The following is a 13,460-nucleotide window of genomic DNA, read 5'->3' as shown; positions in this document are numbered from 1 at the left end:
TGCGGGGGAGGATGCGCGGCTCAGACTGACCGTGCTGGAGCTGCGACGCAGAGAATTGGGTGCGATGCCCGGTGACGAGGGCGTTCGGTGGAGTTCCGCGGGTCGTCTAGGCGAATTCATACCGGGCGACTGCGGTAGTGGCGTATTCGTAGCGGCTTGGAGTGAAAGTCGTTTGTGGGGGTGGGAAAGGAGGTTCGCGTCATTGTTTGTTTGGCGCGCCCTGCTGGGGGTGCTCGACCTCGAGCCGGGCGCATAGTGTTGCTGTTGATTCTGCATCGTGACCCTGCCTGGTCGCGTGGCGACGCGTGTCTCGTTGTTGGCCGTGAACCTCTCCTATGTGTTTTGGTGGTGGAAAAGGGCATGGGCCATGACGATGCGCCCGGGCTGTCGTGTCCACGGGTTGCTAGGCGAACCACAACACGGGTTCATGCCTATGCGCTGAAGCGAGACACCATCATCTGCAGTGCATAGGGCTGACCTACATCATCTACGAAGTACATCACCGACTTGAATATTCATTCATGCGATGCAAGCCCAAGTCCGATCACGAACCTCGGTTCGAGATAGGCATTTCTGTACCATAGAGCATGAGTACCACAGTTTCTTCATTCATGCGCCCGCCGCCGACATGGAACACCAGGTTGAGCTTGGAATACCGTTACTAATTCAGGGAGAGGCTCAGAATATGCTGCAGCAAACTTCAAACCGTACAAAGATGCTCAAAGTACTCTTCAGCTTTCTCCTTTTCCTGGGTGGCAGCTGCTTATTGTGAAAGCTTTCACGCAAGCTCACGTGATTTACACCAATTAGGCTTAGCGTCCATGTCCGGCTACCTCTCTGGGTCTCCCCAGATCCTGCTCCGCTTGTTCTGCCTGCAAGCGTCTACAGAAACTACTATGCCATCGAGTCCATCAATTCAGTCATCTTGGAAGAAGCGTTAGGCCCTTTTATCTTTGTCTTCAAATCAAAAGAAGGATGGAAGCCCATGCCCACGGTGATGCAAGCGGTGCGGACCTTGCAATCAAAATGATGGCAGGCCTTAGACTTTAATTGGGCTAGGTATGAGCAGGCATGATGGTTAGATATTGCCCAGGTAGAGAATAAGGCGCTCGCACGCGCGTAACACGGTAAATTGCATCAATGTAGAAATCTGGATGTGCTAACAGTGCTTTGAACTGCAAGCATAGATCTATGTACCATCTCCTCTCCAGTACACGTGTCTCTCTAGCTGTTCTATCGGCTAAGCATCTGAAATATGGTACCGGTACATGCACTGGTCTCCGTCTCCCATGGTTCAATACCAGACTATGCACTAGCGCGACCGTCACCGTTCAGTGTAAATCTCAAATCTGCGCACAGTTCTGCTCAAACATAATACTTTCCTAAACACTGCTTCTTCAAATTGCAAGCATGCCTGTCATCAACCTTGGCCCGTTCGGCCGCTTCGAAATCACTCGGCAAACGACGCCAGCAGAACCACTTCTGCCAGTACACAAGGACTCAAGCGTCATCGACATCGACGATAAGCCTCAACCTTACACTGCACTGCCTACAGCACCCTCGGCCATCACGAACCCCTTGGAATCTCAGCTTCACCAACATCACGACCTGACGAACCGAAAGACGGCAGACGAAGTAGAATGGACTAGCTCAGCTAGGGCAGAGAAGCCTGCATGCCGCGTGCGACAGCTGCGGCGCTATCTGATCGAGATCGTGGCGCTGACTCTAGGTGCGGATTTTGACCAGCTGAATGTTGCGTTGTACAACGACAAGGACATTACTGGGACAAATTCTATCCTTTCCGCCATCGAGCGTGACGAGCTGTTCGCCCTCTCATGCCTCGTGAAGAGAGTCCACGATACCCATGTAAACAAGCTCGCCATCAACGAACAAGACCGACAACACATTCTCGACACGATCACACATCCGGCCGACGACATAGACAGCTGGGGCCTGAGAAGTTGCGTCATGGATCTCATCGCCTGGTACGGCGAACCTCTTACGCGCCCCATCCCTTGGGCTGAAACTGTGCCCAACTATTTCAGAATTCATCATGCATCTTCCGGGTCGTACATTGGCGAACTCCCAGTAGCTTTAATGAGGAGTCTTGGTTCTTTTATAACGCGTATTGCGATGAAAGAAGAGGTGGGAACTGTGCTTGTACAGGCCTTTGAGGCATGTTGCCAGCGTGAGGGCTATGGTGAAGTTGTTCCTGGGGACCAATACACTCCTATCAGGTTCAAGTATTTAGACCTATACTTCAAAGTCTTCTACTCGCGGCGAGTTTTGTTACAAGAAAAGGTATGTCAGAAATGGTATGGAAGCAAGTGGGGAGATTGCGTGTGCGGAAAGAAGGCTCCATTGGACGAGGCAGCACACGCAGTCATGAGTGAAGAGCAATTCCAGGCGGAACTTTTGAAAATAGCGACGGCTGGGGATGCATTGGAGGTCATAACGCGTGCAAGTAGCTTGCTCAGCCGCCTTTCACGCCGGTGAGGAAGAAATAATCCTTCTGGTCGCGAGGCGAATCAATGTTAGTACGTGCACGGTTACTGTCCATATTCAAAAGTTTGCGTGTGAATTCCAAGAACGTAATAGGATGCTTCATACGCTATTCTTCTATGTAAATTGTTTGATCTACAGTCTACCTTGATGTTTATGTACATTGCTTGGAAAGAGAGCAATCAGGACCACAGCCCATTGTACTAGTTCATTATCTCAGTGACGAGGCAGCGAGTGCGTGCCTTGCAAAGCGGACATGACCTGTAAAGTACACTTGGCATGACGAGAAGCGACGGCCCAAGGCGGTGGCATTTGCAAATCAAGAGTGCTTCTGCAGTCCTGGCATAGTCGAATTCCTTTCTGTGCCACGGCATACCGTTCCCATTTCGTGGCGAGATGGGGCTTCCTGTAGATCTTCATAATCAAACTACTCATCACTCCGAATATCTATAGCGTCTCCTGAATGCATACATGCTGCTGGCGAGTGTCAGGAATCATGGTAGGAGGAATTAAAGTACAACGGACATGATGAGAAGAGTTCAGACCGGCGCAATATGGCAACATCAATTGTGTACTTCTCTACTGTCTGCTTGTGTATTATACACAAAGCGAAAGACAATTCCCTCAGCTCATTTATATCGTACTGCTCTTTGACCAGATCAAAAGGCTATCTAGGCATACAAAGCTCCAGACTGCGGACTCGTAACCGATTGACTCGTGAACGTGCAATGACCGACACTACTTTCCGTAGCTGCCACGGTAACACCCCATTTGACTTTCGCAAGATGTGGATCTACGTCATCTTCTGGCGGATGACAAGCTGCACTAATAACCAAGCTGCAATGAGAGGCAGGTGGTATGTGTATGTCAATCTCTCTAAGAAGCTGGTAAAGTACCGCAACAAGCAGCAGAAATAAGGTCAGGGTGAAGGCTAGGAGGCTTTGAGCTGAGTATCCGCAAGCGCAGGCAGATCCAGGATATAATATCCCATTGCGCCGGCGGACCTCCTGACGCACGAGAAACAGCGATTGCGACAGCAGCCAGTGCAACACGCCTGACATGACAGTAAGCGGTATGGCCCAGCGTAGTGGCAATTGCAAGAAGTGCGTGCTCCGCTGCTTTCCAGACGAAGTAGTCACACGAAGCCCTTTTCGATGCTTGCCATACTGGTTCCATTCTATTGCGAAGCAGATGGATGTGCAGAAACGGTTGAGGGAGAAGTAGAGCAAAGACAGGCAGACCTGGGGAATGTTTGCGAGAAATGTTACCCTGAGCATGCCGCGAGCGTCGAAACTTGTCGAGGTAATTGGGATGGTGGATTTAGATGCGGTTCCCCACGAATATGAGTCGTGACCCGGACTTTTAGCTACCATCAGAGCTGCAATGGTCAACGTGAACAAAATGACACTATTCTATGTTAGCTACACCTACACCGCTACAAGAGAAAATGTCATCTGGCAGCACGTTCGAGGGTAGGTATGAGACCCGTTCATGCTTACATCACTGCTGTTGACCATATTCGCGCTCCCCCTAACACAACAAAAATAGGTTTCTGGCGAGCCCGCCATGGCTGACTTTTCGGTCTTGTGATTGTGCTGCATATTTGCGCCTTGGTTATAGTACACTTCCCTTCGGTCTGCAGTTCAGGTCTGTCCAGAAATGTAGCGATAGCATCACCGGTGGTGATGACATGGTTCGAGGATTGTAAATGAATGGCATACCAGATCCCGAATATCTTCACGACGTTGACCAGGACCACGACGCTGAGGAAAGGAATCGCAACTTGCACACGGTTGGTGTAAGGACTAAATTTTGCTCGCGCGTTCCGTACGTGAAATTGCGGCCTGCTCAAAAGCCATCCGTTGCCTGGGCAGAGCTGATAAAGGTCAGGTAAAGATCGGGGACCATCTGCCTTCACACTTATTTTAGTTGGCCAGTCCAACCTTGGGATTGATTCGATATTGCTGAGATACCCCGTTGTATCCATCATGACTCGCTGACCGGAGACTGGCATGAGAGATTTGTTGGTGTCCGATACATGCGAAAGCTCCATAGTAATCGTCTCATTGTGAAGCCAGGAGGGAGTCACATCGCAATTAGGCTGGGAAGGCTCTTCTAGCGCGTATGTCCAATTCGAAAATAAGCTTACATCGAAGGAGACACGATCGATGATTAGATGGATGTCACTGTAACCCGGGACCCACGATGTAGCATAGATACTTGGCCACACAGTATTGTCAAGCGTTGTCCAATTTGAAAAATCGTAGGCGGATGCATCGGAAGCGCTTGTCACGGTGACATCATAGTCCTGGGTAGCAAGTGCAGTAAAAATGGACGAATTGTAGCTGGTCCTGAGTTAGTACCTGTAGGGTATCGATGAGGGCTAGTCTTCTTACAAAAGATGCAAGGGTACGGAGGAGACGACGAGAAGCAGCCATATAGCGACTCTTTTGCGGTCAATGTAGCGCAGATTGTGTATACTCATTATGCCGATCTCCAGCCAATTCCCACTGGCATGAACGCATTCGATCTCGCGTCTAGTGGGCGCGCATAGGATTTGCATAGTGTAACTCGACGACGTCAGAAGAATCGTGCTCATGATGTTGATGAGGACGTGGTACGCATTGCCAATACTGTTGATCTGATATCTTTCCCCTTTTGCGATCGTTGCAACGCCTTGTGTAGTATTATCGTGTTGGGCCATACCATACGATAAGAGTGCAACATTGCCAAACAGCACGATGATGGACGCGTAGAGCCCTACGTGCAGGCCTAAACGCCAGCTTCTGTCTTGCAGCGACCACTTCCATCTAGCGGTGGTAAATACACCTAGGCGGCGGTCGCGCGGGATATGGACATTGTTCTGGTCCGCCGTTACCAACTCAGTCCCAGAATCGTCTGGTGGCCCCGCAGTACTGGAAAATCGACTACTCTCAGTGTCCCACATCATTGGGGGCGGGAGCTGGAGCTGGAGGGGATGAAGGGGAGATGTACTGTGAGGAAAGTCCACTACTTTCGAATCCCGAGGGATTCCAAGGTTATAGTGCTCACGTGCCAAGGCTGTGTAAGCGAATCGGGAATGACTGGACCAAGTAAACTGCAACATGGTTTATTATCCCGGTAGCGTACAGGCTGCCTAGCGAGAACAGGCTGACGATCGCCAGAAGGAGAGGACTGGAGCGCTTCGCCCCCACAGCTTATCAGGCTCCCTCTTCAGAAAACGCATATCGAAATTCTTTCAGCTTCGCGCCTCGCGTCAGATCTTAATCAGAATTGCACTGATCCAGAGGATAATGGTTCCTGTAAAGCTTCAGAATGTCCATCGTGATGGAGTGGCCTGCGATGTTTTATGAATGAACCTGATCTTGACGCTCGTGACGGGACAGAGGAGTGTGCTGCCTTTCAGAAAGCCGCGAGTGTAACGAGTGATGCAGTCACGGACCTGAATTGGTAAGTGAGACCTGTAATCTTCAAAGAATTCGCCGCAGTGACAAGTCGTAGGGATGCCCTTTGAAAACCAGGAGAGAGGGACAAAATTTGCTCCTTACCAAAAGCATGAACTAATCTTCTGGGAAATCCAGTGCAGCCATTTCGCGGCTGCGAAATGGCTTTTGTTATCGCATCAAACTAACACTCTGGTACATCAGCACAGACAGCCTAACGCTGAACAACTCCACCATCATCAAAAGGGTGTTTCTGAGAGCAGTGGACACAAACGGCGAGGACTATGAGTTAGCCACATGTTGTCGTGGAGAAGGCGAGAACATCATGTTCACGGAACGGCAATTGGTTGGTGAAGATACGCTAAACGAATACGCCATTGGAGTATGGAACGACAGAAGGATTGGGAAAACCGAGGACTTGTGGGAATACGCCCTGCATCCAAATCCATACTTCAAGCTCAGTACTATTGGTAAAATGAGCTGGATGGTTCAGGTCGTTCGCGAGGACATGGAGGGCGAATTGCATATTGGCAGCCCGATGGCGGGAAGGAGTCGACGGGGCAGCATGCGTGTGACGCAGCATCTCTGAAAGCTTGCGGACCATCAGACTGAGAATTACAGTAATTATCTAAGGAGACAAAGCTCAGCATGTACGCATATAACAAGTTGATTGATTGAGCGCGTTGTTCGTGAACCCAATCAATCGGCGTCAAGATAACCTCCGCCTTAGCGCGCCCCACTTCCCGCACGGCAGAAAGTTCCACCGCCCAAATTTTCGAGCTCATCGCCCAAGCTTCCACGAGCTGTGAATTTGCACACGCACCCATCTACTGGAGAAATCCGCCAAAATGTTCACAGTGCCGGGCTGGAACGTCTCTGCGCCGATCGCAGCTCAGGTCGAAAAGCCGAAACCCAAAGACCCGAACAAGCTTGGAAAGAAGGCGTTGAAGCGCAAAGAGAAGCAGGAGCAACAGGTCAATGCGGAGAACATTGGTGAGCTCTGGGACAAGGTTGTAGATGGAAAGGGTTCAGTTGTAGAAGAGAAGCCTGCGACCGCGACCAACGGCGTAGAAGAGACTGGTGACGGTGCGCAGGAGAAGCGTGGGAAAAAGAGAAAGAGAGGGAAGAGCAGCAAGCAAAAGGCCGAAGAGGCCGCATCGAGGGAAAACGATGATTCTATTGCTACAGAGAAGGATGCGTCTGTGAAAACGCCAGATGTCTCAGCTCAGAAGCCTGCAAACACCGACAGCGAAGCCAAGCGAGACAAGAAGAAGCGCAAGAAGGACAACAAGGCACAAGCGAATGGCGATGATGCCAAACCTGCCGGAAAGGGGCTCATCCAGTCCACCGATCTGACATCTCTGATCCCCGAGCCTGCCGGCCTCACGCCTCTCCAAAGATCGATGCGCGCAAAGCTCGCCAGCGCCCGTTTCCGCCACCTCAACGAATCCCTCTACACCAAGCCTTCCGTCGATTCGCTCTCGTTGTTCAAGGAAGACCCGTCAATGTTCGAAGACTATCACCGCGGCTTTGCACAACAAGTCGAAGTGTGGCCCTCGAACCCCGTAGACGAATACGTCGAGAGCATCCTCGCGCGCGGAAAAGTGCGAAATCGCGATCCATGGAAAGACGCGCAACGCAAAGCCAAGGGCAAGGGCAAGGGCGGCAAAGAGCCAGACAAAGAGCCCGAAGTCACAGCGGTAGGCGTCAGGTTAACAGGAAACTCCAAACCCCTTCCGCGCAACCATAAGCACCAAGCCACAATTGCCGACCTTGGGTGTGGAACCGCATCTCTATCCTACCGTCTCCAACCCCATCTCAACGACCTCCACTTGACCCTGCACTCCTTCGATCTCAGCAAACCAACCGGCCCCTCCGCCCCACTCGTCACCGTCGCAGATATCGCCAACCTGCCCCTCCAAGATGGCAGCGTCGACGTCGCGATATTCTGCCTCGCGCTCATGGGCACGAACTGGCTCGACTTCATCGACGAAGCCTACCGCATCCTACGCTGGCGCGGCGAACTCTGGGTTTCGGAGATCAAGAGCCGCTTCGGCCGCGTCGAACGCAAAAAGGGTGGTGTGCCCATTAATTCCATCGGCTCGCTCAAGAAGCCCGATAAGAAGAACAAGTCGAAAAAGGGCAAAGACAAGCCCGAGGAAGAAGGCATCGTCGACTCAGCGGACGAGTCTGAACTCGCTCAAGTTGTCGACGGCGTCGCGGGCGCTGAAGGCACGGATGTCAGCGCCTTCGTCGAGGTCCTGAGGAAGCGCGGCTTCGTGCTCGACGCGCTGCCAGAGAAGCAGAGCGACGCGATTGATCTGACCAACAAGATGTTCGTCAAGATGCAGTTTGTCAAGAGCGCGCCGGCGATCAAGGGCAAGAACGCGAAAGAAGGCGCGGCGGCAAAGGCAGAGGGCAAGTTTGAGACGAGCAGGGCGATGAAGTTTGGCATGAAGGGCAAGAAGCTGAATGCGATTGCTGGCGATGACGAGGCGGACGATGAGAAGGAGATGAAGGTGTTGAAGCCTTGTTTGTACAAGATTAGGTAAGGTATGTCAGTATATCAAACCATCACAATTCAAACTTCACATTGGCAGCAGTCATAAACGTAAAGATGCATTGCTGAAGCTTCATTATGCTTCCGTCCCGATCCGATACGGCTGCGCTGAGTCTAGTGAACCAATCTCTCCTCCCTTCCCAGAAGCGCCGTTCGCTTTTGCGCATGTTCGTAGATAATACAATTAGACCGATGCAGTCGTGAGCTCATGATGTCATGCCTCGTCATTTAGAAAGGAAATCTGAATGATGCGGTGTCATGCCACGCGGAGTAGTAGTGCAGACCAAGGCTGCTGTGCATCGAAAAGAGTGTCCAGTGCACGTCGTGACTTTCGTCATTGACTCGTTGTGAAGAAGCTGTGTGGCTTCCACCCTCAACCTAAGAAGACGCTGGCAGCCTCGTCGACATTGCCGCTGGCAATCTCCAGGGCCTGGATCGCCTCTTGTCGGGCGACACCAAACATGCTCATGAGCTGGTTGATGTGCTCTTCGGGGAAGGAGGACGCAGTCGAGGGTCCGGGTGCGCTCGGAGCAGGAGCGGTCTGAGCTGGTGCTGGGGCCGGGGTTGATGCTGAAGACGGGCCTGCCGCGGAGGGACCGGCCTGAGTGGACGGCTCCACAGCTGCAGAGCCACCCGCGGGTCGCACAGCACCCGAGCGCGCACCAATTTCGGTGCCATTGGGCCCGGCAACAGTGGGCTCGTTCATCTCAGCCTCGTCGAGGTTCCGCGGGATCTCTGACTCATGCAGGAAGGGGACTTCGATGCTCTCAAAGCAGAGCGCATTCTTCTCCAGATCGATCTTGGCCTTGTAGCGCTTGAGCATGTCGAGTCCGAATAGGAGGTCGACGTCCTTGCCCTCCATGACGGTAAATGCGCAGGGCATGACGGCGCCTCCAATCTTGATTTCGGCGTGGTGCACGCGACCGAGAATGCGCGCAGTGCCAACACCACGAGCCATGCCGGCATAACGCGTATCCATAAGACGCATGATGCCGCATCGCTCAGCGCAGTCAGGAGACATGATGGTGGCCTGGGCGCCCGAGTCGACGAACGCCTTGACCGGAACGCCGTTAACCTCGGTGTTGATGTAGAGCATGTGGACGCGCACGAAGACTGTTGATGTAAGCAAGCGGGCAAAAGAGATGTGAGGCTGAGTCATGGACATACCTTCTGGGTTCTCGTTGTACGCCTTCTCCAAGTTCTCGACAACCCGTTCTTGGCGGATAATGTCTTCGATCTTGCGCTGGGCCTCGACGTTGAAAGGGTCTTCGTTGAGCAGTGCGATCTGGTTCTGGCGCTCGCGCTCGGCGTTCTGGGCTGAATTCTGCCTCGAGGCGAATGCTTCTCTCCAACGATCCGCGTCGTTCATGATGGCAAGGAGCTCGGGGTCGCGTTGTCGAAGCTCGGCCTGGACCTGAGGGTTTCTAAGGACCTGCTGTCGCACGGCCTCTGGATCAGACTGGCCCACGGGCGCCGGTCGAGAGGCGGCTGGCTGCTGCGGCTGCTGCCGGTTCTGGCGCACGATGACGGCCAGCATCTCGCCATCCCTTATTCCGACATTCTCTAGTGTCTGTGTCTCCTGGCTGACGGGCTGGCCGTTGAGGTAGATGCCCTGTGACGCCGCAGGCAGGTTGGTCTCAGCCTCGATGAAACCCTTGAGGTCCTTGACGGTGCTGCCGGGCGGTAGCTCAAGAGTCAACAGCTCACCGTCTGACGGCGTGCCGGGCGCGGTGATGGATATGGTGACGCGGGGCCTGGCATCGCCGTTGTTAGTCGCGTGTCTCAGGGCGTAGCACAGCAATGGTTTGGGGTGAACTCACATGGCGGGAAGGGCCGGCGGGTGTGGCTTCCTTGCGTGTGGATGCAGGAGGTTCTCAAAGCAGGCAAGAGAATGTGGTACCGTGTGCAGGAGTTGAGGAGGGCGAGGTTCTGGGTGGATGGCGGGGTGTCTGGGATTGTAGTCTGGCGCAGGCGGTTCCCAGAGGAGCGATGAAGTGCAGTTGGTGAAATGCTTGCAACAGCCCAAAGGAGCCCGCAGTGACGGGGAGTAGCACGCGCTTGCCGATGGCCTTACTCTAGCTTGAGCTTGAGCTTGAGCTTGACGGGAAGGTGATGGAAGCTGAGAGACTCAAGGTTGCCTCTTTCGCACGTCCCAAGTGAAGTTAATAATCAGCGAGTGACTAGGGAGCGCGGCAAACACATGTTGTGAGAGCAGGCGGGCGCGGAAAGCGGCCAGTCTGCGTAATATAGGAGCAATTGCAGCGAGGTTGGGCTGCCGCTGGGGCGATACCTAGGCAACACGTAGGCAGAGTACTGCCTGGAAGCATGAAACGAGCCCTTCTGCGCGATGTTGGGTTGGCGGTGTAGCCCTGCTGTGATGCGACCGGGGTCCGTCATTGCGGGGCATTTTGGATGGCTTCAGTGGCACGTATTCTTCGATGGGAGCAGCCTTGCATTAGAGCGAGAGAACTATAGCCCGTCATTGGCAGGCTCACATATGGATTGCTGGATCATGGTTCCTTGTCAGCGCGCCCCCTCCCGTTTGGAATATAATTTTCCGCGCATGGCGCCTCTTTTGCCTCGAGCACCCGCTCCAGAAACCGGGATAGCAGAACGCCCTTGATGGACTGTTGACAAGGAGCCGCGGGAGCACAGCAGCAGGATGCAGCCTGCAGATGCTCACCCGTTGCACGCACCAGACCGTCTGATCGAAGCAGCCTAGCTGGATCCCAAGCCCTGTCTGCCACTGTCTCTCCCTGCAAGCCATTAGCACATCTCGTTCGCCTGCGATCCGAGAACAGATCCGCAGCAAGGAGTAGCTGTGCCTGCCAGGCTCCCACGCATACATAGCCACCGACGGCCTCAACGCGGATGCATCAGGGGCATCGTAAATCCCGTAATGAATCATGAACGTTTTTCAAATCACGCCATGTCTAGTGCACCTTGTTGTCTCCACTCAAAAAGACGTTTGCCTGTGCCGCATAGACCCCCCAAAGCGGCGCAAGGATGATCTGCAACGGCATGGCAAGCGAAGCGCGGGAGCGCGGGGCTTTGGCCAGAAGGCGTCTCGTGAACATCCAGGCACCACCACGCCCGCCCAAAGAACACACCACTGCGCAGCCGAATCCCACATCCTCGCCCGCCCACAAGCTCCGCTTTTCTGCTTCTTGTGGTCCAACAAATCTCGATCGGAAACCTGTCACGAACCGCTGATCACCCGCCAAGATGCCGCGAGATCTACTAGCCGACCGCAAGACTCTCGACGGCATGCCGCAGTTGTCTAGGGAATCCGCCTCTAGTCCGCCGCAAGAGTCAGGCTCATCCAACTCGGCCGTCTTCGTAGAGCAGCGCTTCAAGAAGATGAAGGACATCCACCCATTCGCCCAGCTGCTCAACTACGAAGACCTTGACGACTGCGATTGGCTCGAGCATGCTGCCTTCGACCCCATTGAGGCCGCTTCAAGAGAGAAGGTGGGTGACCGCGTCTTCCAACCATAGCACATGTCTATTTTCGAGCTTCGCTTCAAGTTTGTCACTTCGGAATTATACCCTGTATCACAATTGGGCTGCTGTCAGGCGTCGGTCCATGCGCTTTTCTCCACGTTCCCCCATTGCCGGGTGTGGCTTGAGACATTGTGCCGCACAAATCAGCACTTGTATAATCTCATGTCTGCGTCGATGAAGTTATTCGACCACGTAGTCTGGATCTGCGGCAAGCCGCAGTCACTTTCAGCAGCCTCATTTTCGCGCTTCTGCTTCTGGTCTTTTCGTCCTTGTGCGACAGCTTTCTTTCGTCTTTGTGCAACGCGCTTTACTCCGCGGAGCTCAGTCCTGTTGTACCTCCAAGTCACCACCTTGTCGACCGAACTTTCATGTATCCAAGGATACCTCACTGACCACAGACAGATCGAGTACCGTCTCCGCACCTGTGGCGAGCTCTGCTCCGGACTATTCACCTCCGCCTATGCCACCACCTCTGGTCCCTTAGGCGATATCATCAAGGCGCGCAAGTTCCCCTCCATCGACTCCTCAGATGCCGACCGCAAGCGCGTCCTACTCGCCCACATCATCGCCACCAAGACCTCATCACGGATTGTCACTGATGATGCCATGGACTACCCCAAGGACTGGCAGACCAAGTACCAACTCACCCCAACCACCGGTCATAACGAAGATGGCGAGACAGTCTGCATCCACTCCCTCTGTGTCCACCCTGACTTTCAGGGCCAGGGCTTCGGTCAGGTTCTGCTGAGGAGCTATGTCCAGCGCATCAAGGACGCCGGTGTCGCCAAAAGGGTGGCATTGATCTGCAGGGAAAAGTATGTCAAGTTCTACGCCAAGTCGGGCTTCATCGAGGTCGGCCCCAGCAAGTGCCAGTATGGTGGCGGCGGCTGGATCGACATGGTCATCGAGCTCGAGGATGACATGGACGAGGAGGACCAGGGCTACTAATCGCATTCATCTGGGGGTGCCGGCGTTGGGTCCGGTGATACTTCAAGATCACCCATCTGGGTCACGACGTTACGATGGCCATGCCCATAGGGCTTCAGTACTTCAATGGGAAGTACTCGACAGGATGAGGATTCCTGGGTACGTCCAGGCTCCCATCTAAAATTTCTCTGGTGTTCCTGTGTTTTGAGTGAACTTCTCGTCTGATCTGACATGCATGGTGTATTGATATGTGTCTAAGCAGTATTATGTATCAATTAAGTCCCAAAAGGTAACGATTGCTCATGTTCGAAGAGGAATAGCCACAAATGGAAGCAAACGCAGAAACAGTCATGCCAATCTTAAAAAAACCCGCACTCCTTCACCCCCGAGCCGCGCACGAGCCCCACCTCCCGCCCGCACAAAAGCTCTTTTCCGCACCGAAATACCTCCCTCAAGTTTCCACAAATCTAGAAAACTTACCAACAAAGCCACATCATAATACCGTACCTGTTGGTCACTCTCCT

At 53.4% G+C, this 13,460-nt stretch overlaps 8 protein-coding genes across 8 annotated transcripts; 4 read left to right on the top strand and 4 right to left on the bottom strand.

Annotated features, from left to right (window-relative positions):
- Nucleotides 1-1,410: 1,410 nt before the first annotated feature.
- Nucleotides 1,411-2,496, top strand: SNOG_13533 (hypothetical protein; the record flags this gene model as incomplete). Its single annotated transcript, XM_001803690.1, has 1 exon — nt 1,411-2,496. One exon carries the CDS (start codon nt 1,411-1,413, stop codon nt 2,494-2,496), a length of 1,086 nt encoding a protein of 361 aa, XP_001803742.1.
- A 677-nt stretch (nt 2,497-3,173) lies between these two features.
- SNOG_13532 (hypothetical protein) lies at nt 3,174-4,070 on the bottom strand (the record flags this gene model as incomplete). Its single annotated transcript, XM_001803689.1, has 2 exons — nt 3,174-3,909; nt 3,934-4,070. The coding sequence occupies 2 exons, from the start codon at nt 4,068-4,070 to the stop codon at nt 3,174-3,176; spliced, it is 873 nt and encodes a 290-aa protein (XP_001803741.1).
- A 357-nt stretch (nt 4,071-4,427) lies between these two features.
- On the bottom strand, nt 4,428-5,449 carry SNOG_13531 (hypothetical protein; the record flags this gene model as incomplete). The annotated part of the gene is made up of 3 exons (XM_001803688.1): nt 4,428-4,466; nt 4,652-4,847; nt 4,899-5,449. 3 exons carry the CDS (start codon nt 5,447-5,449, stop codon nt 4,428-4,430), a joined length of 786 nt encoding a protein of 261 aa, XP_001803740.1.
- Nucleotides 5,450-5,851: 402 nt separating this feature from the next.
- SNOG_13530 (hypothetical protein) lies at nt 5,852-6,534 on the top strand (the record flags this gene model as incomplete). The annotated part of the gene is made up of 2 exons (XM_001803686.1): nt 5,852-5,952; nt 6,084-6,534. The coding sequence occupies 2 exons, from the start codon at nt 5,852-5,854 to the stop codon at nt 6,532-6,534; spliced, it is 552 nt and encodes a 183-aa protein (XP_001803738.1).
- On the bottom strand, nt 6,307-6,471 carry SNOG_20149 (hypothetical protein; the record flags this gene model as incomplete). The annotated part of the gene is made up of 1 exon (XM_001803687.1): nt 6,307-6,471. One exon carries the CDS (start codon nt 6,469-6,471, stop codon nt 6,307-6,309), a length of 165 nt encoding a protein of 54 aa, XP_001803739.1.
- A 259-nt stretch (nt 6,535-6,793) lies between the features above and the next one.
- On the top strand, nt 6,794-8,497 carry SNOG_13529 (hypothetical protein; the record flags this gene model as incomplete). The annotated part of the gene is made up of 1 exon (XM_001803685.1): nt 6,794-8,497. The coding sequence occupies one exon, from the start codon at nt 6,794-6,796 to the stop codon at nt 8,495-8,497; it is 1,704 nt and encodes a 567-aa protein (XP_001803737.1).
- Nucleotides 8,498-8,878: 381 nt separating this feature from the next.
- SNOG_13528 (hypothetical protein) lies at nt 8,879-10,902 on the bottom strand (the record flags this gene model as incomplete). Its single annotated transcript, XM_001803684.1, has 4 exons — nt 8,879-9,618; nt 9,673-10,259; nt 10,580-10,643; nt 10,704-10,902. 4 exons carry the CDS (start codon nt 10,900-10,902, stop codon nt 8,879-8,881), a joined length of 1,590 nt encoding a protein of 529 aa, XP_001803736.1.
- Nucleotides 10,903-11,730: 828 nt separating this feature from the next.
- Nucleotides 11,731-12,957, top strand: SNOG_13527 (hypothetical protein; the record flags this gene model as incomplete). Its single annotated transcript, XM_001803683.1, has 2 exons — nt 11,731-11,980; nt 12,335-12,957. The coding sequence occupies 2 exons, from the start codon at nt 11,731-11,733 to the stop codon at nt 12,955-12,957; spliced, it is 873 nt and encodes a 290-aa protein (XP_001803735.1).
- Between the last annotated feature and the right edge of the window lie 503 nt (nt 12,958-13,460).

The sequence above is a fragment of the Parastagonospora nodorum genome (genome assembly GCF_000146915.1).
Source record: "Parastagonospora nodorum SN15 chromosome Unknown scaffold_27, whole genome shotgun sequence".
NCBI classification, from domain to species: Eukaryota; Fungi; Ascomycota; class Dothideomycetes; order Pleosporales; family Phaeosphaeriaceae; genus Parastagonospora; species Parastagonospora nodorum.
The sequence above is the reverse complement of the archived record's forward strand: the minus strand, read 5'-3'. Positions and strand labels throughout refer to the sequence as shown.